At 40.1% G+C, this 26,064-nt stretch overlaps 1 protein-coding gene across 6 annotated transcripts in view; it reads left to right on the forward strand.

Moving 5' to 3' along the window:
* Positions 1–26,064, forward strand: part of FGD3 (FYVE, RhoGEF and PH domain containing 3) — a 103,448-nt gene that overhangs the window by 8,983 nt on the left and 68,401 nt on the right. For 3 of the 6 annotated variants that reach the window (XM_068201421.1, XM_068201424.1, XM_068201419.1), the window contains exon 2: positions 17,241–17,288. The exons of 1 other annotated variant lie outside the window; for it this stretch is intronic. In XM_068201421.1, the coding sequence (XP_068057522.1) occupies positions 17,241–17,288 (48 nt within the window). Of the gene's footprint in view, positions 1–17,240; positions 17,289–20,392; positions 20,680–24,093; positions 24,231–26,064 lie in introns of those variants that run through there. 2 more of the 6 variants (XM_068201427.1, XM_068201423.1) reach the window with 2 other exon arrangements.

Here is a 26,064-nt window from a genome sequence, read left to right on the forward strand (position 1 = left end):
TTAAAAATTCCATTGTGTCTTAAAGCTGGAGGGTTCATTGACGCACAGAATTCATGGCCTCTGTGGAAATTGAAATTTTCTTATGGCTGGTAACAGAATTTCTAGTTGTTCAGAAACTGTATACAGAGTTGTGCCACTGTTTTACTTGTATGTTTGAAGTGTTAAAATGTTGTAGCATGACAATATATCATGAGTGTGGATGTTCCACCCCACTCCTCTGTGCAAAGTGTTGAATTTTGGGTTTGAGCTGATTCATTCAAAGCTGTAAGGAACCTGCAGGTGAGTTGTCTCCAACTGCACAGTGTGCACTGTTTTAGTGCTCCCTTTTCTCTACTCCCTCTTTGTTGGAATAGGTTTTATCATGGAGAATTGAGCAGGATCTTGCTGAATTATTTTTTATGACAACAGAGCCTCTATAGGGTGGTGGCTTCCTCCCTCTTCCATGGAGGGTCAGAAACCCAAGAGTCATAGGTGGTGCCTGTAATCTGGGAGAGGCTTGGTGAAATGCTCTTAAAAATCTTAAACCATGAAAACACAGGTTTTAAATTTGGCTGTATGATTCCCCAACATCTGCTTTTGTACCTACATTGCTTGAGTCTCCCAACCACAAAGGTATTGGCTGCTAAGACTATATTCCAAATTTCCCAAACACATTAGATTTTCCTGTCTCCTGTTTCCTGATCTGTTCCATCAGCTTTATTGGATGAACACCAAACTCCTGTTGAGTCCTGGTCATCTATTTGTCCCACTTCACAGTGCCTGAGGAATCCTCGAGTACTACTGATGTGGCTCAGCATCAACCTACCACTTCTTTTTTTTTTTTTTTTCCTCATTTCCAGCTGTTCTTGGTCTCTTCCCTCTGACATATTCAGTTCTGAGTGACATGGTTCTGTGGAAGGTCCAGGATATTCCTGATGACATCTTTTCCCAATATGTTTCTGCTGTGACATCTGCTTGGCTGACTAATAAAAATTAATAAACTCTGAGTTACTGCAGTTTGAACTGAACTTAGCCTTGATCTTCAGATCCTTCTGGAGACCAGATTTCAAAAAATGCACATTTTTGTGCATTACTTTCAGCCCTCTAAAACTTTTAGTTTTATATCCAAAAGTTATTGAGGTTTAGATAGATTGTGTTTGTGGAGGTATGATAACTCTGTGCTGTTGTTTTCCTGATTTTTAATTTATTTCATTTAATTCCCACCCCCCACTAAATTTGTGTTCCTTTATCTTGTGATGGAAGAAGTGATTTTACATATTAAATGAGACTTTTGAGCATGTACTCTCTTGGTGTAGCTTGAAGAATTCTGGGTGTGGTGATATGATAAATAACAAAATCCATCATCGTTGTCATTCCTTAGTACCATGCATCCCATAGGGAATCCCTTCAGGCACCTACTGAGGAGGTGCTTGGCACTAAAAGCTGATTTTTTATTTCACCAGGTAGTGGGGAAAATAAGATGAGATGTAATCTAATATCCATTTGATTAGTAAATCAATATATTGATCTATCTTTTGAAATGCATTAAAGATGTTTAAATGACATATGCCTTAGTTTCTAAAAATACTGCAGAATCATAATTTGCAGTAAAGGCCTTAAAATACTTTTTTATGAAATAAAATAGTTTTTTCTTTTTAAAATGTTAGTAAGAGTTTTCAAAGGGAGCACAGTTATAGAAGGAGGAGTAGTCAGAATGTGATTGTGTAACTTCCATTTTGGTTTTGTTTGGTTTTTTTAAGACTTGAAAATCAGATGGTGGTTTAAGGATTTTTTAAGTTGATGCTGGGGCTTGCATTGGTGTGCCCTTGCTGAGAAGGCTTGTGGCAGACCTTCAAATCCAAATCCTTATTTTTCAGTCTGGTGTAGTCAAGGTTACTGTCATTTATTTCACTTAGAAGCAGAGTAGGTTTTTCAGCAACTTTGGTGTTAAAAGACATGACCCGAAGAAATTTTATAGTTTTCCCCCTGATGATTCTGCTGCCAGACAGATTTATTGGAGGGAGGTCACACTTCCAGGGATTAACACAGGCTGGTGCAAGATAAAGCCTTGTCTGAACACAGTAGGCAGAGATTTGCCTGGGTATTGCTTCTTAGATGTCTTCTGATGTCAGTGGGTAACCAGTACAGGACTAAGAGCTATCAGCCAGATTGCATGCCCAGACTTTCCCAGAGAAAGGGAATCTGTTGGAAAAATGCTTATCCAAAAGGGAGCCTGAACTGGAAATATGGTGGTAACGTTCAACTTACTCATGGATTTATAATCAGAGTTCTGTTCAAAATGATGCGTCTTAATTATATGTATTTTTAGGTCGTGTTACAGCTGGGTAATAGACTTGTGTAAATGTGTCTACTGAATGAATGTGTAATTAATGTCCAGAATAAAAGAAATGCAATTAACAAGATTTTTCTTCATAAGGACCGCATTTATCAAATAATCAAATAGGTTTGTCTTTTCTACGTTAGCAACCTGGTCTAATAGAAAGTGTCCCTGCCCATGGCAGGGGGATTGGAATGTGGTGGTCTTTAAGGTCCCTTCCAATGCAAACCATATGTGATTCTATAATTCTATGAATATACAGTAACTGGATGTAGATTGTTACACTTCCTTGTTTTGGCTCTGACTTGTAGTGGATTTGGTTTGCAGTGATGAAAATGTGTTGCTGCATCTTTAGCTGGCTCTTCAGCTGACTCTGAATTTATCCCCATGCCCTGCACCCAGCTAGCCTATTCAAGATGTGGTATAGAGTCTTCATTTCTACTTGCTGGTATTGATTAAACTGTAGTGTCCAATTTTTTTTCCCTCTTCCTTTTGGAATATGTTAAATGCATTTTTAAGAGCTGGATGTCACAGTTGCAGGATTTGAACTAGTTTGTTTAAACAAAAAAAAAAAAAAAAAAAAAAACAAAAAACCAAAAAAACCCCAAAAACTGGAAGTCTGTATTTTTTCTACATTGTTATTTTTAGGTTTATTTAATGACAGTCATGATAGAGGCTGATTTATGCAGGATTTGAAGTGTATCTCAGCTGTGGATTTCTACAGCAGTTCATAATAGCGTAGAAATGTTTCTAGAGGCTAGATAGTGACAGTGTTTGGTTCTGTTGTTTGGCTGAAATATGTAGCATGCTTGTTAAAGATATTGAAATCTCTGATCCCTTACTTGGAGTTAACCTAGATAGGTCAGTGTTGCTGCTCTCTGTCAATCCCACCCATTATATCTGTTCTCTGTGTAGTCCTAATACAAGGGCTAAAATGGAATTAAATGGATTTTCTGGTTTTGTTGATTACTGATATTAAATCTAATGTGGTTTTTGGCTAGGGTTTTGTCTTGTAGAGTTGGGATTTTTTTTAACTAATTGCTTTTTGAGAGAAATCAGGAGTAACACTTCCTTCTTTCTAGTTTTCTTTTTTTTCAGTGCTGACAATTGTCTCCTAAATGTTAGATCTGAGCTGACAGATCCACACTCCATCAGTCAGACCTGCTTTTGAATACATTCCCAGCACATTAACTATTCCAGAAAGTTAATGCAAGCACCTGAAGTTTCTTCCTTTCCTCAGCTTCTGTCATACTGACCATGTATAAAAAGCTATTTGTGTCTAGATTAGATTCGTTTCCCTGTGCTAGTCTCCAAATTTGGAGCACTCTTAAAGCTCTCTTCTGCTAAAACAACTTGCAGGTAGTCAGCTCCTGCCTTTTTGGGGCTGTCCATGTAAACTCAGCTGGGGTCTGGCCAACATGACTAAGGGTCTTCTGGCTGGGAAGATACAGAAATCTTTGTAGTGTTTTTCTTGCTTTAGTTGGGGGATTTGTGGATTGTTTTTTTGGGTTTTTTTTGGTTTTTTTTTTTTGTGTTTTTTTTTTTTTTTGTTTTTTTTTTTTTTTTTTTTGTGGGGGGAGGGATGTTTTGATTGGTTTTGTTTGATTTTTTGTTTTGTTTGGTTTGGTTATTTTGTATGTTTGGAGTTTTTTGAGTGTGTTTGGTTTTTAAGAAGACCTTCAAAAATAAAGTCATGTGTTGTATACATGCTGGAATAGCTTCTTCCCAGTGAAGGCAAACAGCAGATCCTTGGCAGTATGAGCTCACCTTTAGTTTCTATTATATGCTATTGGAACTTTGGATGGATTTTCCACTAGAAAAGAAGCATTATCTTCTGAGTTCAGGTAGGCTAACCCACTACTAAAAGTTAGCTTGCAGTGTTTGTAAATGTGGGCACACCATAGTTTTATATCATGTAGCCAGGATTATTATAAACAGTGACATGTTTTCTGCTCTTTGTCAACATGCTTAGTTTCATGGTGTCATGGTTTGGGAATGGTACTCCCCAACTAAGTGCTCCCACCTAGACTCTCCAAGCCATTCTCCACTTGCTCTCTCCCTTGTGGCAGCTGTATAGGAGAATTGGAGGCACAGCAGATACAGATCATGAGGTGAGAGAAGATCAATTTACTGAAAACAGCAATGAGGTAAGAAAATTAACTGTAAAGGCAAAAATAGTAATACAGAATGAACAGGAAAGAGGCCAACAATTCCTGTGCTCATCACCATGCAGGACCCTTGACAATGGTCAGGACCCCCCTGACCACACCATGCTGTGCCACTTGGAAGAGACGACTTCTCCCATCCTGGAAAATGATGTGAAGTGGTACAGCCTAACCTCTGGGCTCTACAGTAAAAATTAACCCTGTCCTGGCTGGAACCTAGGACAAGTGTTCTTTTTGGGATGACAGTTCAGAAGCAAGCACTGACACTTGAGGTTTTAGTGCTGTAGTCAGCCTGCAATACTAAGCAGACCCAGTACAGCAGAGGAAAAAAATGTGTGTCTTGTTAGGGAAAAAATATTCTTCTGAGTTCATGGGGGTTCAGTATATTCCCTTGCAGATTCAACTTTGTAAGAAAATGGATATTTATTTTCCCCAGATTTAGGTCCCAAGTATGCTCAGAGATCTGAACCAAATGTAGAGTTCCCCTACAAGTCATGTTATGAGTGTCCCCATATTCAAAAATTGGGTAATCTCCTTAGATTATCTTTAAAAGTGTTTGAGGATACAGATTGTAAAGTAATCTTAGTTTAAGATCTGGGATGCTTAACAATTGAGGATTGTCTTCAACATGTCAATATCATGAGGAAAAAGCCCAGGCTATTCTAAATAGTTTTCCTATTACCTTTTCCACTCTCTATTTACAGGCTTGGTAGTAGTTTTATAGGTTATTTGGCATGAAAGACTTTGGTCCATAAGAGCAGGAAATGACAGGGAAAAAAAAAGTTTACTGCCTGTTACACCACTCTGTTCTAATGGGAAAATAAAAGTAAGAACAGAATTTTGCTTTTTCCCTCCTTCATTTTCCTCATTGTTGGAGGGGATGTGTTTGTTACAGTGGAAATTGACTGAAGAAGTTCTTTTTGTAGTTCAGCTTGTGAAGCACTTGGATCCATCTGGAAACACTAGATTTCTTTCAGTTTGGGAGATTAGGAAAAATTGCAGCAGTCAAAGAAAGGTATCTGTCATTCTTGAGGTAAATATAAGATGTTTAGTGATCAGTGACTCAGGTGGTTACGTGCGGGCAAGAGGAAAATGTGATGCTGAAAAGTGGGAGAATTTGGGTTCTGCCAGAGAAAAGGGCTTTGTAATGTTTTATTGATTGGTGAGTAGTCTAAACTGTTGTCTCTGCAGAGTTCTGGGGTTCCTGCAGTTGCAGTGGTAACAGAGGTTGTCTTGGCTTCTTATAACGGCTGATCAGGTCTGAGAGAAGAATATTATTTTCTGCATTTCTGAGCTGTTCACCAGTCAGTGCTCTGCTGGTGTTACGGGAAACTCCTAATTGCTATTATTGTCAGGAATGCTCCCCTGCCCCCCTCCCCCATTACAAACTTGAGTTGCTACTGCACTGGCAGCCAGCAGTCTTGGCACCAACACCAAAGGCAAAACTAGAAAGATGAGTGTTTAAGGAATCTGTAAGATGTATGTCAGGAAAAGATTCCTTTAGCTAGAAGCTGGTGTCATGGTGGAGTTACATCTTTTTGTATTGGATGAAGTGGCATTTGATGGAGTCCTCAGAAGACCACAGATCTCTTTCACTGGAAAAAGTGGGTATTGTAGGAAACTCAAGATATGGTCCTGCTAATACTTGTAAATCTCTCAGCTTCTTTCCATGCTCCTAAACACAGGGTTTGCAATCCCTAATTGGGCATGAGGACTCCTCACTGAAGTGGCTTTACTTGCCACTGTGGTAAGACATTCTGATGCCTTGAGCCATAACACAACTTAATTTTGGCACCGTTGCTGCCCTGCAGTTTGTGGAGGAGGACTTGTCTTATTATATATGCAGAGTTTTTTATTCTGCTAGGACTAATACCAAGATCATATTTACATTGGAGCACCAGGGGTAAATGCATAGTGTATTGCAGTAAACTGATTAAAAAAAAAATTAGTAACTGTATTAACCTCTTTAACTACCTAGAGTATTTTTAGATTTCACCCAAAACAACTGGGCATGGAACTAGGAGGTTACTGAGAGCTAAGATGCTGCTATAGTGTTCTAGCTTTCTCTGAAGTTAGGCAGACCATGTTTTGCACTTAGTTGCTTGAGGGTTTCTAATCAGGAGAATCAGAAACTTGTCCTGTTTCAAGTACAGATTTACACAGTATAATTGAAACAACTGACCTTTTAGGTGTTAGTATACAGTGCTTACACTTTGACTGAATCAGCTACTTCTGAATTAAGCTTTGAGGTAATGTTAGCTTTGTCAGCTCAGTTGGACCTCTGACAGCAGTTGAGAAAGTCAAGAAGAGGATTGACTTTGTTTCCTTTGACCTCCTGAAGCTTTTTGTCTCTTCCACACTTCATTTTGGTCAGCTGAAGACTTTATTTGGAGTCTGTAAAAAAGAGGACTAGGTTATTTGAGCTGTCTGGAAAACCCTGTTGGACTTGGATCAGCTTTAAGGCTACCCAAAAGCTTGGGCCAGATATCTAGGCTAGTGTGTAGCTAGCAAGACAGAGTGCACAGATACACGGTCTCCCTTGCAGCTGGATGGATTCTCTCCATCTGTAGCACTGGCATTTATTAGTGGCAACTGTGACTTGGGATGCAGAGACTGACAGTCTCTTACAAACCTTTTCTTAGTGGATGCTGCCTGTGAGAAATTCCTGCTTAGAAGTCTGCTCTCACTTTCTCCTGGATAAACTGAACTTGGTGGTTGCCTTCTCTCTTGTCAGTTTTGGGGGAAGACTGGATTTGTCTTGTAAGGCAGGAGTATAAACAATTCTTGGAGTATTCAGGAGTGGTAAACAGTTGTAGTTGTCATTGTTCTGCTTAGGATGTATTATTAGTTTTTGGTATTTAGTGGTAGATTTTACTTAGGTAAAATGTTTACTTTGAGGTTAAAAATATCAAAGAAAGGAAGAATAGCTGGTATTTGCTGTGTCTACGTCAGTAGTTACTGCAGCCTATGGAACTGGATATGTGGAAGGAAGGTGGTGCTGAGAATCACCATCTGCCCTGAGTGTGAGTGTGAAGGGCTTTTAGATCAGCTCACGGTAGGCACTGAAAGACCACGTGCCTGTCAGCTGCTGCTGTGTGCTTGACACACTCACTGAATGCCTGTCCTCTTGAGAGAGGGCAGGTCATATGCTCCCAGGCTGTGCTTGGCTGCAAACCAAAACACAGTAGTATGAAGTGAGGAGAGAGATAGCTTCAAAGGAGCCCTCTGGCTAGCACTAAAATGGGGATGGTGACACATCCCTTGTCAGCCCCTGGAAAACCTGCACAATGGAGTTTGATAGCCAGCTTGGTGGGGCCATGACTCAAGGCTCAAATTGAGCCTTTTTCACTCTTCTCTTTGATCCCACACAGGAAAGAAGTGTCAGAGAGCAGATTAATTCTGTCTCTGTAAGGTGTTCTTTGCTCATCAAATTGACTTTGGATAATGATCAAATTGATGGTGTCTGACTGCATAATACAGAACAACCCAGTCTAACACAGAACTCAGCCACTAGACCCAAAATCTAAAGAAGGAGAACCTCAATCCATCCCACTCCTTCTGGTTTGATGGCAGTGACAGCAAGAGATGCCCAGAGCCTGGAGATGGATCACAGGTCAGCAGGAGAGCACCTGAAGGACAGTGCAAAGCAATTCCAACTACTCCAGTCAGTAGATTATCTTCACTAGGACCCAGCTTAAATTCCCCTACGCACATTAATACAGCATGGGAAATAAACGAGAGGAATTAAAAACGTGCAGTCCTATGATTGTACCAGCTGGGGCTGGAGCTATGCTGTAAGAGGTGGGGGTGTTCAACCTGGACAACAGAAGGCTCTTGGGAGATCTTAGAGCTCCTTGCAGTGCATAAAGAATCTCTAAGAGGTTTAGAGTGGGAGTTCGGAAGAGAGCCTGGAGTGACAGGACCAGGGAGAATGGCTTCCCCACTGCAGCGGGCAGGGTCAGATTAGATTTTAGGAAGAAATTCTTGGCTGTGAGAGGGGTGAGGCCCTGGCACTGGTTGCCTAGAGAAGCTGGGGCTGCCCCTGGATCCCTGGAAGTGTCCAAGGCCAGTCTGGACAGGCCTTGGAGCATGTTCCTGCCCATAGCAGGAACATCTTGTTGAAATGAGACAATCTTTAAAATGCCATTGAGACCAAATCATTCTAGGACCTTGACAAATAAAGCCATGCTGTGCAGGCTGGGCTGCCTTCTCTGGCAATTGGTTTTTGCTGTGATTTCAAACAATTAAAACTTGCTTTAGTGCCATCAGTAGCCATGACCATGAACTTCCACAATAAGCACTTAAATTGTTTGAAATGTCAGGAAGATGTTGCTGTTTCTTCTGTTTCCTAAGTTGATCAACACTTGTCTTCTTCCTACAAACGAGTGTTTCCTCGAGGTGTATGCCCCATTGTTTGCTTATCAAGATTGCTAAATATGTTTCAAACTCAATGTCTTTAAAGTAATATGTTCATTGGAGGGGGGATTACTTTTAAAATTGAAGCATTAAAACTGATAGAAAATAATTTTGTGGTGATCCTGGCAATGGCTCCTTTTTGTTTGTTTATTTGTTTTGTAGGGTTTTGTTTGTTTGTTTGGGTTTGTGGAGTTATTATTATTTGTCTCCAAAAGCTTCATTAGTAGGAGTGTCTCGTAATCTATATTTTTATTCTTGGCACAGTTTCTTACTTCTCTTTAGTGATAAAGAAGGAGATGTCTGGTTTTTAAAATCATGATATCAGAGCTGATTAATGTTGGTTGAGAAAGAAGGATGTATGTTTCAAAAGCACAGAAAGAAATAGAAAGTTTGCTTTCTAGTTAAATATGTTCTTTTTTATTTAAAGGTTTGCAGCATCCCTGTTTGCCTTGATTAAGGCATCTGATTTTTTATTCCTTCTTTGATTTTTTTTTTCTTCATGAGGGAAAACAGCTTGACATTTTACCCAAGGTGACAGTTTTCCTTTAAAGCTCCAGTTCTAGATTCATGTAGTTACTTATGGATCTCAGATTAGATTAAAAAACCAAATAAATATTTGACTGAGATTTTTCAATGATTTTGTTGGAGGCATACAGCTTTTTAGACAGTAAGTCATAAAAAATTTGGGTTTCCCAAATTTCAGAGAGGTAAGTCCACCAAATCCCTGGATGTGTTATACGAATCTTATGCCTGATCTTCTAAATACCTGCACCTGGCACCGGTTTGGACTTCTATTCTTTGCATCTCTGAGGCCATAGGTAAATATTGTCTCTGTTTAGTTCATTTATTTTTTTTCTCCCTAGCAGATTTTTTGTCTGAGGTTCTTTGGTGCAGTTCTGAGTCCATCCACCAGATGACACTTGATGCTTAAGGATGAAGACATGAGTGGTCCTACATGAAAAATTCTGTATTCCTATGTTGATTTAGAAAAAAATTCAGAACATCTTATTTCCAAAACGTTTTCATTTGGTACTTGTTAAATTTGAGGGGTGTGTACAAATGGTACTCCCCATCCCTGGGAGTGTTCAAGGCCAGGCTGGATGGGGCTTGGAGCAACCTGGGATAGTGGAAGGTGTCCCTGACCATGGGAGGGTATGGGATGAGATGAACCTTGAGGGCCCTACCATGATTCTGTATTCTTTTTTAATGAGAGGTTACTGGTGGGAGTAAAGACCCTCAGAAGGGTGTTTTCTTACCCTGTTAAACTCATCAGGAGGTGAGTAGTTTTGTGTGGTGGAGTCCTGGTACCTTTGCAGGTTTTACCACAATATTGACAGCAATTGCAAATCCTCCAAGCTGGGATTTTACAGGCCATAGTTTACAGGCCATGGTACGCATTTGTCGTGTTCTTTGCTGCCATCCCTCTTCCCTTACCATCTGTTCCCCAAATCTTTTATTTTTTGCTTTCACTCTTTTTTCACAACTTTTCTTATAATGTTCATGGTCAACTCTTTTGTTCCCTTCAATTTTGTCTCAAAACCCCATAAAAGAATTAGACCAAAACCATAAGGCAGTAACTGAGACAAATAAAGCTTTAAACTGTATTTAAAAGAGATTTGAAATTGAACAAGGGGAGGTTATGCATCCCTAATTAGAAGCAAAGTTAAGTGAGTATGACAGATTTATGTTGAAGCCCAACTTAATAAGTAACAGCAGATTCTTGCTGCCTCAGATGCAGTTCCTGGGTGCCTGTGGAACTCAAGAGGAGCTGCGTTGTGGTGTGTTTGCAGGACCAGTCCCAACAATCTGGGGCTCTGTCCGCTGTGCAAGGTTTACTACAAGTGTCCAGAAAATTGTCTTTCTTAAAATCAACTTGTTTCACTAAAAAAAAAAATCAAATCCAGAGTATTCTCAATGCATACTATTGAAGGGGGCAAAAGATGCATAAAAATTACTTTGTTTTGGATTAAAGAGGATCTGAACAGCTCTTAAAGGCAGGCAGAAAACTGTAAGGTTCCAAGGGCAACAAAATATTTACCTTAATATGAACGTGAAATTACTTGTGTGGAAAATCATGTTTTACAAGTCAGGGAAGAGCGGAGTGGGACACCAGTCACAGGGTGGTTCAGTGCATTTGGCATTCATGTTTTGGTGCTGTTGGCATTAACTGAGGGCATGGGTGGTTTGTTTAACTCCATTTGCACACATTTTCTCACTGTGGGAAACTTGGGAATTTCTTGGAAGTGGTGTTCTGCCTTTTCTATCTTCACTTGTGCCCTACTTTTTTTCCTGTAGTCCAACAGGTCTAAGTTTCATAACCAGTACAGTAGTTCTCCACCTTTTTCATACAGAGATCCTCATTTTTCATATTCATTTAACAACTTGGAAGGATGTTTCCTTGAGAAAATGTGGGGTTTTTTTAGCCAAGAGTGCATTGCCAAATGTTTGTCTAAAGGATGTCACTAGTATGGAGGGAACAAACGATAACCATCCCAAGTCCAAACCTCTTGGCAGCAAGCTACAACAAAGACCTTTTTGGACTGTCTTGTGCCAAACATTTAAACCTGTGTGAGAGGCTGTGCTTAAAAGAACAACATTCAAACCAGAAGCCCTGGGTGCCATAAAATAGGCAACTTAGTGCATGACAAGTGCATTGTAACCTTGTTCCTCAAACTAGGGTCCAGTTTCGTGGCTAGTTGAAAAATCAAAGTACTAAAATAAATCCTCCTTCTGCAGGTACTGAGCTAGTTCTGGGTCCAGAGCAACTCAGACCAGGCTCTGGTCACAGAGCAGTGCTCTCCAAAATGCCATGCTCAGTGCCCAAAATAGCAGCTGGCAAAATTCAGAACTGAGTCTCTTGATTTGTAGTTCTTTGTCTGGGTCCCTTCAGCAAAGACTTGCAAAATCTCAGCTGGAAGGTGTTTGAGTGTCTGTAATTGATTTAATGTGCATGAAATTGATTTCATGTATTGTTTAATGTGAATAGAAATGTTATTTCATGAAGAGCTTTGGGACTTTGGGGGGTTTTGAAAAACACCTTTTGTTTATTAAGATTATTGTTAAGCCTGATTAATTATGATTGAACACACTCCAAAATCCAAGATGATGGCTCTAAAAACTACAGGCTTGAGTTGATTTGAATTTTGCAGATCTTTGTACAGGCACTGATTTTTGGATCGATGCAATACTGAAATTAGTAGGATTTTTTTTTTTTTTTTAAATTTCTATCTATAAAGCTTAAACTTTTCCTTTGATGTGGTGTGAGATGCATGGATTTGCCATGTCAAGCAAGTGTGGTGCTGCTGGTTCCTGGCAAGGAAACAAGGGCATTTGTACTTCTTAGGCCTGGTAGAGAAATGAACAATTGAGTGAATTGTAATCATTTTCTTTACAGCAAAGGATAAACTGAAAGGCAAAATTAAGCAAAAAGACTTTTGCTTGCTTTTTCATGAAAGCATGCATATGTACAACTAATTACAAATGCTGCAGAATAAAGCTTTGAGTGTTAAAACTTTGTTCATAAATCAGAAGTAGAGCAATAGTCCATGTGAAAATTGCTGATATAATCACAGGCTCTTTGTTACTGTGCAAATTTCTGCAGAATATTTTTGTCTTAACACCATTTTTGGTGTTTCTGAATTAATTTGGAAACTAAGTAAGAGAAAGAAGACGGCTGGTGATCCATTTGTATGTTTGCGTAGAGGAAAGCAGTGTAGCATTCTGCCTACCCCAACAGGAGATGCTGCACTGAACCCAAAAGAAGCCCAGAGGGGAAGTCTCCTATTCTTCCCTTCTGCTGAGCACTGATGAGGCTGTGCTTCAAATCCTGGGTTCAGTTTTGGGCCTCAGATGATAAGGAAGACTTTGAGAGTCTGGAGTGTGTCCAGGAAAGACAAGAGAGCTGGGGAAGGGTCTGGAGCACCAGGAGTGGCTGAGGGAGCTGGGGGCACTCAGCCTGGAGTAAAGGAAGGTCAGGGGAGACTTTGGTCTCTCTCCACAACTCCCTGACAGGAAGGGGGCAGCCAGAGGGGGATCATGATCTTCTCCCAGGGAACAAGGGACAGGGCAACAGGAAATGACTTCTTCCCCACCAGGGAAGATTTCCTTCAGAAAGTGAAGCATTGGACAGGCTGCCCAGGGCAGTGGTGGAGTCACCATCCCTGGAAGTGTTAAAAAAATGTTGCTGTGGCACTTGAGGACATAATGGTGAATGTGATGGTTCTGGTTTGGCAGTTGGACTTCATGATCTCCAGGTCTTTTCCAACCTTAATGATTCTATGATTGCAGGGTTCTGTCACCTTTAATCATGAAAAATAGATGTTAACTCATTGAGTTAACATCATTGATTTAACTTCCACTTTTTTTTTTTTTTGTCTAAGGCTGCTGTATTATGGAATTTGGATGGGAATTGACCCTTGTTTTGGACATACCATATTTACATTATAGATGGTTACAGAAATATAGTATCTGTTCTGGATAGTGTTACTTTGATAGAAATCCTTATATGAGCCCACCTGACTCTTTCCATGTGCTAATAAATGCTAATGTGCAATGTGCTAATCTTTAAAAACAATTTTTAATGGGCTTGTGAAAATCAATCCAAGGCTCTTCTAATTGTGGAAGACAAAATCTTTGATCTATTAAACCTTGTATGGCAGCAGTGGGATGACCCTGTTTCAGCGTGCCTTGAAGAGGATTTACATTCTTCAAAAAACTTGAGGTTTTGCTTGGAAGAACTGATTTAAACCTGATTTCTTTCAAATACACTTACTGCTCAGTGCAACTGAATCCATATGGGATGCTACTCTCTTCTTTTACTGCTTCTTGCATGAAATGATACTAACTTCTCTGCATGGTGTCAGTCTCTCTGTGCTTCTTCCTTTTTTTTTTTTTGCTGCATAATTGCACATTCTGTTTGCATTGGGCTGTGACTAATGTACAGATTTGCTTTCTGTAGTGCCAGTGATGTTCTGCCAGTGTTTTAGTAGGGGATTCCCACAAAAATTCCCCTGCCTCTCCCATGTGGAGGAGTTGTGGGCACCAAGAATACATATACTTCAGTTATTACTTTGTTGGGTGGGAGAACAAAGGCTCCTATTTACTTCTTTTTGTTTGAAACAATACTGCCAGCTTGCTAACTGGTGCTGAAGGGAGTTAGCCCTGTCCCAGGACCTGGGTAGGACCCTAGCCAGGAGTCCATGCTACAGTTGTGTTCCTGCTGTGAAACCTTGGCAACACTTTACTTTTTTTTTTTTTTCTTTTTCCTTTTCTTTCATTTTCAAGCATTCTTTGTTTGAACTGTGAACAAAGCCTGTTTTTAGTAAATATTTGTACAGTGCCTATCTCAATGGATTCTGCTTTCTTTTGGGATTGTTGGGTGCCTTTGTAGGAATAATAAAATTTTAAATAGCCAATGGTCCAACAAACTGCCATCAAAGTGCTCTCACCAAGAGCAAGCCCTGGTGTTCCACATCCCTGAGCTTCCAAAAATCTGTGAAATCCCTGGAAATGCAGACAGCAAGTTGCCTACATTATACATATGCACCTATTCAGCTAATTGCAGAGATTCATTCTCCTCACTGATGACTTCAGAATGTCACGGACCTGAGCACAGTGTGCTGCTCTTGTGCACTGTCTGCTTTGGGAGCAGTGATAGGGATTTTGGGAAGAAAATTGTTCAGTGATGTTATTTGTGGATAGATTTATATTCATATTTTTCTTAAAGAGATGATACATAAAATTAATAATGAACAATTACTGTAACATTAGCAAACTATGTCTCCTTAAGTTTGAAGTTATTAAAGGGAGTGGTTCTCAAGGTGTATATGTGTACATATATATGTATAATGTATGGATGCATATATACGTGTATTAAAAATTATGAATTACATATAAAAAAACTAAAAATAATTGGCCTGGCTCATGCTCTTGTTAAAGCTATGTGGTGTTATGCACCATTCATAGGATACAACTATTGTTCCCCTTGCACAAAGACTACATTTGTTTTTTGGGTGAAGTCATGGTCTATTTTAAACCCCATATTTTAATAATTAAGTTCTCTGGAAACTGAAGGAAATGAGACAATGAGATTTTGTGCTGATAAAAACCAAACTGTAACTTGCAAAGTCAACCGTGAATACATGTGCGTGTCATAGTTTAAGGTGTCCAACTTTGAGTTTTGTTCCTCTTTTCTAAATGTTCTGGAAGAAATATACAGCTTCCGTCAGTGACCTCATACAAATAAGTTACATTTACTTTCAAAGCATTTTCTGACTATGAAAATAAAATGAAAGTGGAAAAAGGCACTTCACACCTCTCATATTTGTTTGACAGATTTCACTGAGTTGAACTTCCAGCTCCCTCTGTTCCCCACTTCATGCTGGCTCAGTTCTGGGTTTTCTCCTGCTGTCGTTCTAGAGCAGAACACTCTGGGGACACACAGACCGAGGATGAAACTCAGAAGTATTTGTGCTTAAAGGAATGGTCATCACTGCCTGTCTTGTTGTCAGTGATGCTAATAGCAATTATAACCTATTACTAGTACATTGAAATTTAATGTACTTGTTGAACATGTGGTATGAAATAGCTGGATCAAAGGTCTCTGAAGACTCATTCATCTAGCTTTATTGAGGAGAAATTTTTTTGGTTGTTTTGGTAGAAAAATGACCCAGTTTAAGTAGGTGAAGTTATTTGGGTGTTTAACTTTTTTTTTTGGCACCATTTAGACCATGCAAGTGATTTAAACTTCTCTCTTTATTTTTACTGCAGGTCTTAATGCAGGGAGTTTCTAAAATAAGTTTCAGAAATTTGTATTACCTGGGCAAAAATTTCTCTTTAGTTTGTTTAAGACTAAAAGAGCAAAGATAGTGAGTTCTTAAAAGAATATATTTCTGCAGCAGAGATGATTGACAGCAGAACTACTTCCTTTTTCTCAAAATTTATTTGGTTTTCAAAAGCTTCTCTTGCAGCAGAACAGTGATAAAATCCTCTTGCTGTCTTAATGCCTTTAAGGTAACTCCTACTGGATTGGAATGATGAAGCCTTAAAGTTCAAGTGCCCTTGTTGTGATTGCACATGCAGGGGGAAATAATAATTAATGAACACTTTCCATATAGCTTTTCAAAATTGATATTTATAGCAGCCAGGGTCTGTAGGGTAGCATCTATATGCCTTATTAGTGCATATGAGGAATTCTTCTGCTGCCATTAGAGAAGGAAATGCTGGGTGTTAGCAGAGATTGCATTTAAAATGTTGAAAACTCCAGGAGAATTGTGAAAAGTCATCTTTTAAAAAATCACTTCCGTTTCCTTTTAGGTGACTTGGACTAGGTTGAAATATGTGGCAAACCTGTACGGCTCACAAAAGTACCCCGAGTGTTCTGCCTTCCTAACCAGTTAGCTCTGCACTGGAGACAATTATAAAAATATATATTGCAAACCACAGAGTGTCCCCAGATGTAACTGGGACCTCTATAAATCTCCATTTCCATGGGCTGGTGTATCATTTCACCTTTAGTGGTGTTATTTGGGAACCAGATAACATGATGCACTTGTGCAGCTCTCAGACAGATTAGTAATTGTTGGTTATTTAAAAAATATTTTTTCATTCAAAAAAAACCAAGGCTCTTTTGCTTGCTCCACTGTGGCTTGAGTGATCACTGCATCTTCTTAGATTTTTGTTTGTTTGTTTGTTTTGGTTTTTTTGTTTAATTTTGGTGCACACAGCTAGTGATAGTATGAATATACAGCAACACAAGTGTGTGCATCAGATGCAGTTAGGCAAGCTGACTTTTCCTTTGTTTCATTGGCAAATGAAGTTGTCAGAACACAAAAAATAAGGTAAACAAATAATAGCTATCAACTTGTTCCCCGTTTTTCTGGGTACATGATTTGAAATGATAGTTTATCCTTAACAATGGCTTCCTTTTGGTTTTGGGGTTTTTTTATAAGTTTATATCTGTTCTTCCAATAAGAGGTTATCAGTCACCTAAAAGCTACCACCAACCATGAGATCAACTTTTCATTTCTTTGTACATGCAGTGTTCTGATAAAAAGCTTCAATAATATTACAGGAGGATCATGTAATAATAGCCAGTCATTTGTCAGTTTTGTTCCATTTATGTTTTTGCAATAACGGACTAAAGTCTGTTTTTCCCCTCAGCTTTGCACATCTGATACCCTGCCTTGTTACTAGGAGATGAGGTATGATTTTTATGATGTGTATGTTCCTCTCCTGGAGCACACTGATTTTAGCCACATAATCACAGGAATGTTGGCTGGTCAGTCTGTTGCTATTTAGCTATTAGAAAGTCTAAAACAGTGATGCTTTTTTTGTTTGTTCAGAGTGGCTTCAAAGAAGTCTCCTGGCTGCCCTTTCCAAGATATACCTGGGTATGTACAATACATATAGCGATTAATATATTCTTGACTTTTAATAATCAATATATGCTTTCCCTGTGCATGTAGCAATCAATATATTCTTGACTTTTAATAATCAATATATGCTCTCCCTGCAATTTCTTGGCCTTCTGCTCAGCCTCACTGTATACCTTTGTCTCTCAATGGCAGGTGCCTTTTAAAGAAAATAATAATCAATCTGACCTGCTCCCTGGTCTTGTTGATCTTCCCTGGCAGTTGATGGTGTGGCTTTTAATCTGGTTTCCTGAGTAAGTGAGGTTTATGCATTGCACTTTCTGTCCCTTCTTGCTCCTCAGGCTCATTTCAGAGTGGTCAATAGAAGGGGTAAGGAGCTATACAATTTTTTTTTCCTTTTCCTTTATCTTTTTTCCCTAAAATTTATTAGCCAGATAGACTGATTCCTAGAGAGGAGACAAGTGGGCAGAAGCATCAGGATGACAGTTGCCAGCTGAACAGTGGACATGAGTTGCTCCGAACTAGCTCCATCCTACATTGGTTGGTGCCTGTTGGAGCTGGGACAGGGGCACAGTGGAAAGCTGGCATGGTGTGAGGAGATGTGGCTAGAAATATGTAAGCCCATGCCAGGTGAGCCCTGCAGAGCTGTTCTGTGGTTTTGGGTTGCTCTGGTTTCTGGCTGTTTGGATTTTTAAGCCCTTTCAGCCTTTCCCCATTGCTTATGTGTATCAGCTAGTGTTCTATAGCTCTTTGCTGTGTTTGCATTGGCAGATTTAATTCTGCTCTTCCTTGACTTTGTGTATGAAGTGAGATTTTGCTGGAAGTGAAATTTTGCTACTAGCAAATTAAATTGCTATTAAGACATGATGGCGAGGCCACCTATAAGAACTTGGGAAATCATGGAGAGTTCTACAGTGTGATCTGGGTCAGGTGTGATCAGCAAAACTGATTTTTATTGTGATATCATAAAATCAGATTTGTGTTTTATTTCTATTAGGGGTCTTGATTTCTGGCCTTGTAAAGAAATTTTGAACTCATATCTGGCTGAGGAGGAACACGGGTGGAAATATATGGGTTGGACTGTTTGATCTCTGCTTCACAGGGAGATGGACCTTCCCTCAGGTCCAGGAGGGGTTTCTCCACTCCTGGGCTGGCAGTGTGTGTTCTAGGGATTTTATATGTGTAAATGTAATGTATTAGTTCATCTTACTGCTGTGACAGGTTGCAAAAACCATCTTTTCATTTTTTTTTTCTTTCAATTCAGATTGGAGCAGAAATTGTTGCAAGTGAGAGAGGAGTCAGAAAGAGACCTAGCCTAGATTACTTCTCAAATCAGTTCTCTCTTGGTCCCACTTGGGTAGAAGATATCAGCCACTTCTCTTGGGGCACTGGGACCTCGGTGGTGTCTCCTTTTCTCTGACGTGGGACTGGAGAGATGAGGGAGCTCCAGGGAGAAGGCAGCTGCATGGGGGCTGGCTGGAGCAGCTGCGGAGCAGCCAGCTCTGGGGTTTTCAGAAGAAACTCCAAAGCCTGACAGATTTTTTTCCAGCCTTGTGCCCAGCTGGCTTGTAATTACTCTCACAGTGTCTCCACCCCAGCTTTACTCTGTCCTTTTATATGGCCCACAACTTGCTTATCTCCTCTCTTATTGGCTTAACTTTCTAAACAAGTCCATTGGAAATGATAAGTAAATAAATGGTGGATTTTGAAGTGGATCACCTTTAGCTGCTGTTCTTGCAAATCAAAGTTGTCTTTGTGTTGGTGCAGGCTTCTTGGTATCCTCTGCCAAGAGGCTGAGGAGGGGGGAGGTCTGGCTAGTGTGCCAAGGTAGAGCTCTCTGTTAATTAACTACTGTTAAAAAACTTTTTTTGTGTGTTCAGAGACAGTGTTTGGAGAATTTTTTGATGTGTAAAATTAAATTACATTGGTAATACCCAGTGGTAAACTAATGACTGTGGAAGTTGCTTTGTTTTGTGGCAAATATTGGACAGTCAGTATTGCACTTTGGCTGGATCATTGTGTTAAGATCACTGTAGTGAGCAGCTCTTGCCTCCTTCTGAGGCTGGAAAAGACCTCCAAGATCATCAAGTCCAACCTTTGACTGAATCCTATTATGTCCACTAAACCATGTCACCAAACGTCATGTTTGCTTGTTTTTTGAGTACTTCCAGGAACAACGGCTGCACCACTGCTCTGGTTTGCCTGTTCTAATGTTTAGCCATTCTGTTTCAATGAAAGAATTTTTCTTAATATCTAAAAAATACTACTAATAATATCCTGAAAATACTAATTAATATTCCAAAAATACTGATTAAATTTGTATAAAATATAATCAGTTTGATGAGATTGTATTGCATGTTCTCACTGAGATTTTGGTGCCAGGCTTCCACCTCCCATGGATTATTTTGGTTGACTTTCCATGGGGACCCTGACAAGACCCAAGGAGGGGGAGGGTGGCAATGGTGTGAGTCAGGATCTCATGGAGGAGTACTGTGGAGCGGAGTGTCACAGTGTCCACCCTGCTTTTGTTGATGAACTTTTCTCAGTTTCACAAGGGACAAGATCCTTGAGGTGATCTGTTTCATACTATGTGAGAATTTTTTGTAAGAGAAAGACTACCTTGTGTTTTAATGATACGGTGATGCTTCTTATCAAGCCTTCATGAAACTAGTCCTCCTTGCTACAGCCTCAGCTCTGCAACAGGTTCATCTTTGTCAATCGAGTTTTAATTGCGATTGAGCATTAATTCCCATCTGTGTAAATTCCAACATGTAAATAAAGTTTCTTCAGCTCCTCATTGGAGGGATCGTACACCGCACTTTTTTCAACCAGCATCCCCTCAGCATCTCAGGGAAGTTTCATGCATTTCAACTATGTGCAATTTGGTGCAAATGAAAGGAAGTGCAAATAAAATTGTAGTAGTAATAGTAAAACTCTCCTGGACTACACTCTCATGCAGTCTGGCTTTAGAACATCTCCACCAAGGAGCAGCAATTGCCATCACCGTAGCCCCCTCCCCTTCCCACATTTATTTCCATGGTAACCCAGAGAAGGCATTCTGCAGCCTCAAAACTACTTTTGCTCTTTCATCATGCAAACTGGCATTGTCAAGGGCTGAGTGTATTCCTACAGCTTTGAATTAATATAAAAAAAGGAAAAAGCCTGAATTTGTCTGGGCAATTTTTATTTGGGAGGCCCTGCAGCAGGAAGGAACAGGCAACCTTCAAGTGGCCTAGTGTCCGTACATTGCTTAGTAAGGAAAAAACAGTCTTGCTTCATTAACTGATTAACGGGGAGGGTGGGGGTCATCAGAATTGTCTGTCTGTGAAGCGAATGCGGTGATTTCCTGAATGCTGGGAGGTGGCGGGCAACGGCAGATGGCTGGCCAGGCTGGGCTGGGGAGCTGCCGGTAAGTGTGTATGCTGTGATCTGTTCAAATAGCTCTTTCTTGTGGAGTCTGCAATGCTTTTTCAGGTATCATGTAGAAAATGGTGTCTTAGTACATGCCTGCTCCTCGACTGTGTTATGCATTAGCCTTTTCCTGGTGTAGAAGTAGGGGGGTTTGGCAGTGTTGGGCAGTGCTTACTGAGTGTGAGCAATTTACTGTTGGTAGTAAAACATTTGCTCTTTCTGTACAGCTCCACAATGAGCTGTATTGATTTTACGCTTTTTAAAATCCATATTTATGCAGTATTTGCATGTAAATGTTGAGAGGATTTTATGCTTTTTGAGCCGGCTAAGGCTGTTTGATTGCTCTGTATGATAACAGCAGCATGTGGAACACATAGTACTTGGTAAAAGTAAACCAAATTCTTGCAAAAAGTGTCTGCAAATGGGAGATGAATGAAATTATGTTGTAAGTATTTTTTTTTAATAATCTGAAAGCAGAAACCTGTCTGATCCAAGTGTGGTCAGAATCTTGAATGATAAAGGTATTGGATGGATTATTATGAATTTTCTGCTGATGTCTGTTTCCATGTTGTCTGAGTGTCTGATTCACAATGCAGGAAAAGTATTGGTTAAAATATTTCAGGGATGCTGCCTGATCAAAGGATTTGGTTGCCATTTGGTTGTCTTGGGACAAGCTGGCAGGATTTTTTTCCCTTTCTTACAGTATTTGGTGGGAGGGGTGAAAATATAGATTTTTTTCTGAATGTGTCTGAAGTACATAAATGACTGGGAAGTCACCATGACAACAGGGGGACCTGGATCAGACTTCCCTCCATGCTTTTGCTATTTTGTTTTTTTTTTTAATATTTGTTATTTGGGCACTCCCTAAGGTGTTTTAGGGAGTATCTTACAGCTCCTGTTGCTACAGGACTTTTAATGATATCCAGCTCTTAAAGTAAATTATGTATGCAGGGCTTTTTTGGATTAAGCTCAGTCTGATGTATACAGTTTGCTGTACAATTAAGGTGGGACCTAAACAAGGACATGAGCACCTTCAGCAGGAGTTAAGGGTCTGCCTTTACTGCAATTTTGGTGTTGCAGATCTGAAAACTTCTGCTGAGCTCTTCCATGGTCCTGAGGATTCCTGTGTGCTTGTGATGTTCCCATGAAGGACCCAGAACCTGGAGATCCCTGAAAGTTATGTGCAAGCTAAGGTGTAAGGGAATCTTTGTCCAGGAGCACCTGGAGTTAGGGGCAAGCTTGGGGACAACAAGAAAAGAAAATGGATCATGGTGTTCTGGTTTGAAAGCAAAACCAGTGAGAGACTCCAAGTCAGAAATACAATTTATTAGGAAAAGGGAAAAAGAAAACAGAATACATGCAATAATACAAAAGAAAAACCACTGACAGAGTCAGAATACAACCTGACACTCTTTTGGTCAGGATGTTGGTAGCAGTCCAAATTGGAATGGCTGCAGTCCTTCTGGAAATCCAGTGGAAAAGCCTGAGTCTGGTGTCCCAAAAACCCAGATTATATCCCGTTAGGAATGCTTGGCTCCTCCCGCTGGCCGGAGCATCTCACGGCTGTAATTTTTATCAGTTATGCAGTGGCATTCAATAGCCCATTATCAGCAGATGTCTCCCTGGAGGGAGGATTGGTTGTGGAAGAGATAAGGAAAAACTGCCCACTTAACAGAAGACAACTACCATACAGATGGCAAATGGAATACATCTTGCCTTGCAATCTGGGACAGAAAGTTCCAACAGGAAACCAAATCTGAGCCTTTTCATTTAAGCCTGGGATCAGTTGAAGTTTAACTTCCCATATAAATGTGATATGGCAATGAAAAACTCTTGCCACAAAAATTGTAGATGTCTGGAAAACACACTTCACTGAAAAAGCTCAAGGTCTTGGCCTCTTTGATTATAAAAGGCAAACTGCTTTAACTTGGGTTATATAAATGTATGAGTGAATGAGTGGCAAAAATGCCATGGTCTGAGAAGGTGGAAAGTTCAAACTGGAGCTATTTTCCTTGTAAAGGTGACTTTGCTTTTAAGAGGAATAAATGGTATCCGTTTTTGAATACTTCTCTCAATACTTCTGATTCCCCGTGAAAAAGCATTTTGTTGCAGAACAAGAGGTTTAGATTTTTTTTTTCCACGCCATTAGGTAATAATAACTGAAATGAAGTGTTTTCTGTTTGCTGGCCAATTGAGTTGCAGTAAACCATGTCATTCCCAGGGTTCTGCAGAGTGTAGGACTTGTTACAACAACAGCCCTGCTTGCGGTACCACTGTAGAAGACGCCTCCAAGCTCAATTCCTCTTTCTGCTGCCTGTGGTCTTACTGGCTTCCAACCTGAGTGCAACTTTCACACCACTTCCCAATGCATGGGATCAGCTCAATCAATTCTGAGTTGGGTCAAAACCTTCTAAGTAACAATAATGTAATGCCTGTGGTTGAGGGAGCAGGGTAGGAAGACTCTTTCAGTAGGAGGATGTTAAGTGTAGTATTAAACCACATCATTAGTCCCACCACCTGTATCTTGCACCTGTGTAAAATTCTGTCCTTTAGCCCAGGATTTAGCATTTCTTTCTGCAATTGGGTGTTTGGTCTGGTTTGCTAAAATGGGAAATACTGCTAGGAGAAGCAGAATGACAGTAGATACAAAACATGGAACGCTAGTGATGCTCATGTGCTGGTCTTACCAGGTGTTGAGTTTCCCTTCCAAATGAGCTGTCCAGTGCTCTTGTGTTTCTTCTGACCAGCCTGGATCGAAAAATATGAAGGACTTCAGGACTGGGCCCTCAAATAGTTAAATATACAGAAGTACTAATCAGTGAATATTTAGGTCATGGAGGACTGAGACTGGAGAAGACAGAATATTACTGACAGCCAGGGGGTTTATGTTGGTAATGGACTGGGAAATATCTTCTATCGAGTAGTAGCACCAGACTTTGACTTTGTAATTGTAGTTTCTGTTGTGTTTATGTTCTTAGTTGAATTGCTGTTGCTTTGCAAGAGGTGAGGTGTTCAAAAAGTCTCTAAATGGGCTTTCTAGAACCATTACTTTTGTCTTTCACCATGTCTGGCAGCACTAGTTGGGGCTGACTTCCTAATAATTGCAGACATTTTGAAGATGACCTTCAATCTTCAGGTAATTTATAGTCTTTTCTGAGGAAATGGTTATAAAATTCAATGTCTTACCAACTCTTTACAGGGCTCTGACCCATAAATCACTTCTCAGTGATGTGGATAGTTCCAATTTGAAAAGTGTGGTATACAGGCTTTGCCCTGTCCTGGAAGGCTTTGGTTACAAAGGGCAGGGCTTTTTAGTCTTATCTGTCTGTAAAATGTCACTGAACATCCATGGTGTGATCTACATAAGAATGGTAATGATGAGCTCAGAGTGTGTGTGTGTGTGTGTGTGTGTGTGTGTGTGTGTAAGTCCCAGGGGAGAGAGGCAGCTCCTGCCTGCTGTCCCTGATGCCTAGATGGTGGTGACTCTTAAAAGGCTTGTTTGCATCCTCTTTGAACACCAAAACTGCTTGAAACCTTTGCCACTTTCAGGTGATTAAACAATCAAATTTAACAATCTGTTTATTTTTTTTTCAAATGCCAAAACCCAATAGTTTTAATTTAACATTATCATGTGTATTTCCAATAGATTGCTGAGTGGATTGGAATTTTATGCTGTTAAATGTTATTACAATTTAGGTTCTTTAGTCAAAGAAGCTAATATATTGTTATGGCTTTTATACAATTTTTATATTTTTAATTGTGAAAATGTTTTGAAATAAAGCATATCTTATTGTACAGAAAAAGGAGGAACCCTAGTGCATAATATAGTTTAGAATGTGTGATAAATTGAATTTTACTTGACATGAAGAAATTTGTGTAGTTTTCATGGCTGGAATGAATTCTTTCATGGAACTGTAATCTAACTGTAATTCCATCATCAGATGAGATCACTAAACTGAAGTATTTGGAGAACATCCCTGGCTGGGCCACTTATTCTGAAAACTGCCTGTGATTTGTGTATGCTATGCACTCTGGCATTCAAATGTTATTTAATGTTTTTATGTGACAGGTACAGAATTGTAAGATTGCTACAACATGTATTTGGTAGCTGCTTGTATTAAATGCAAAAAGAACCGGAGGTTGATGCACTTAATGTTTGTTACACTAAGCCAGTCACACTTTCCTATTATCAAATGTATCTCCTTGTAGAAGATTAGTAGAAAATTAATGTAGTAGTCCTCAGTAGAGTGCATTTTGTGCTCTGTGCCTTTCTGAACATATATCTGTAGAAGGGGACATTGCCTTTTTGTGCATCTGAGAATTCCAAACAGGCTGCTCTGAGGAGAGGAAGAGGGATCTGTTCAGTCCAAGAATGTTTTTTGTAGATATTGGTTGGGAATGCTGTAGGAGTTGTATTCAAGTATCTGGGCAGGAAGAGAAGGTGCCCCATGATGAGAAAGAAGAAACACTCTTGGTTCTGTGACCAGAAAATTAGATTACTTAGGATTTTCAACTTGTTTCTAGTTTTATTTTGGTTGTTTTTTCACAAGGCCAGATTGGATGGGGCTCTGACCAACCTAGCCTAGTGGAAGGCATCCTTGCCTGTGGCAGATGTTGGAACAAGGTCTTCAAGGTCCCCTCGAACCTAAACCATTCTGTGATTCTGTAGCTCTGCAGGGAGCAAAATACCCGATTCTTCCTGACCATTAGTGCAAATGGGCTTTTCAGTTAAAAACCATCTTGAAGCAATTATTTTGCTTGACAGGTCTAATTTTTCCTTTGCCACAGTACATCACAGAAACTGACTTGCTCCAGTCTGAGAACACAACTTTAGCCAGTGGACACTGGAGCTCAGAGCTGGTCCCTCTTGAGTTTGTCTCTATGGAGTGTTTGCAGGAAGCTGAGAAATGAGGCAGGAACACAGAAGAGGGATGGCCCCACAGCACAGTGGTGTGGTATGGAATGAGGGTGGGGGAACAACAGGGCTGTGTGCTGGTCTGTGCATGACAGGTTGTGCACAACAGGCTGTGCACTTGGTCTAACTTAGAAATTGTCAGAGCTGCAGCCATTCTGTTTGGCTTCTCTGAGGAGAGCTGTCTCTCCTGAGCAGTGCAGGTGGAGAGACGTGGCTGATGCAGACTTTGCATATATTTATGAATGCCAGATTTGGATATGGAGGGATGATAGCTGAGCTCTAAGCATCTCTGAGTTAGCCTCAGTTTATTTGTGAGCTAGGATAACATGGCTTAAGGTGCCTTTTGAGCAGTAACTTTTTGTGGTGACAATCATCACAGTGTTTTGAGGGGTCTGCCCATCATATGCAGAAGCTGACCCAAGTGCCACAGGGGAGTGTGGCTAAGGACTGTGTGGCCAGTCAGTGTCA

Source organism: Anomalospiza imberbis, chromosome 11 (genome assembly GCF_031753505.1).
Source record: "Anomalospiza imberbis isolate Cuckoo-Finch-1a 21T00152 chromosome 11, ASM3175350v1, whole genome shotgun sequence".
Classification (NCBI taxonomy): Eukaryota; Metazoa; Chordata; class Aves; order Passeriformes; family Viduidae; genus Anomalospiza; species Anomalospiza imberbis.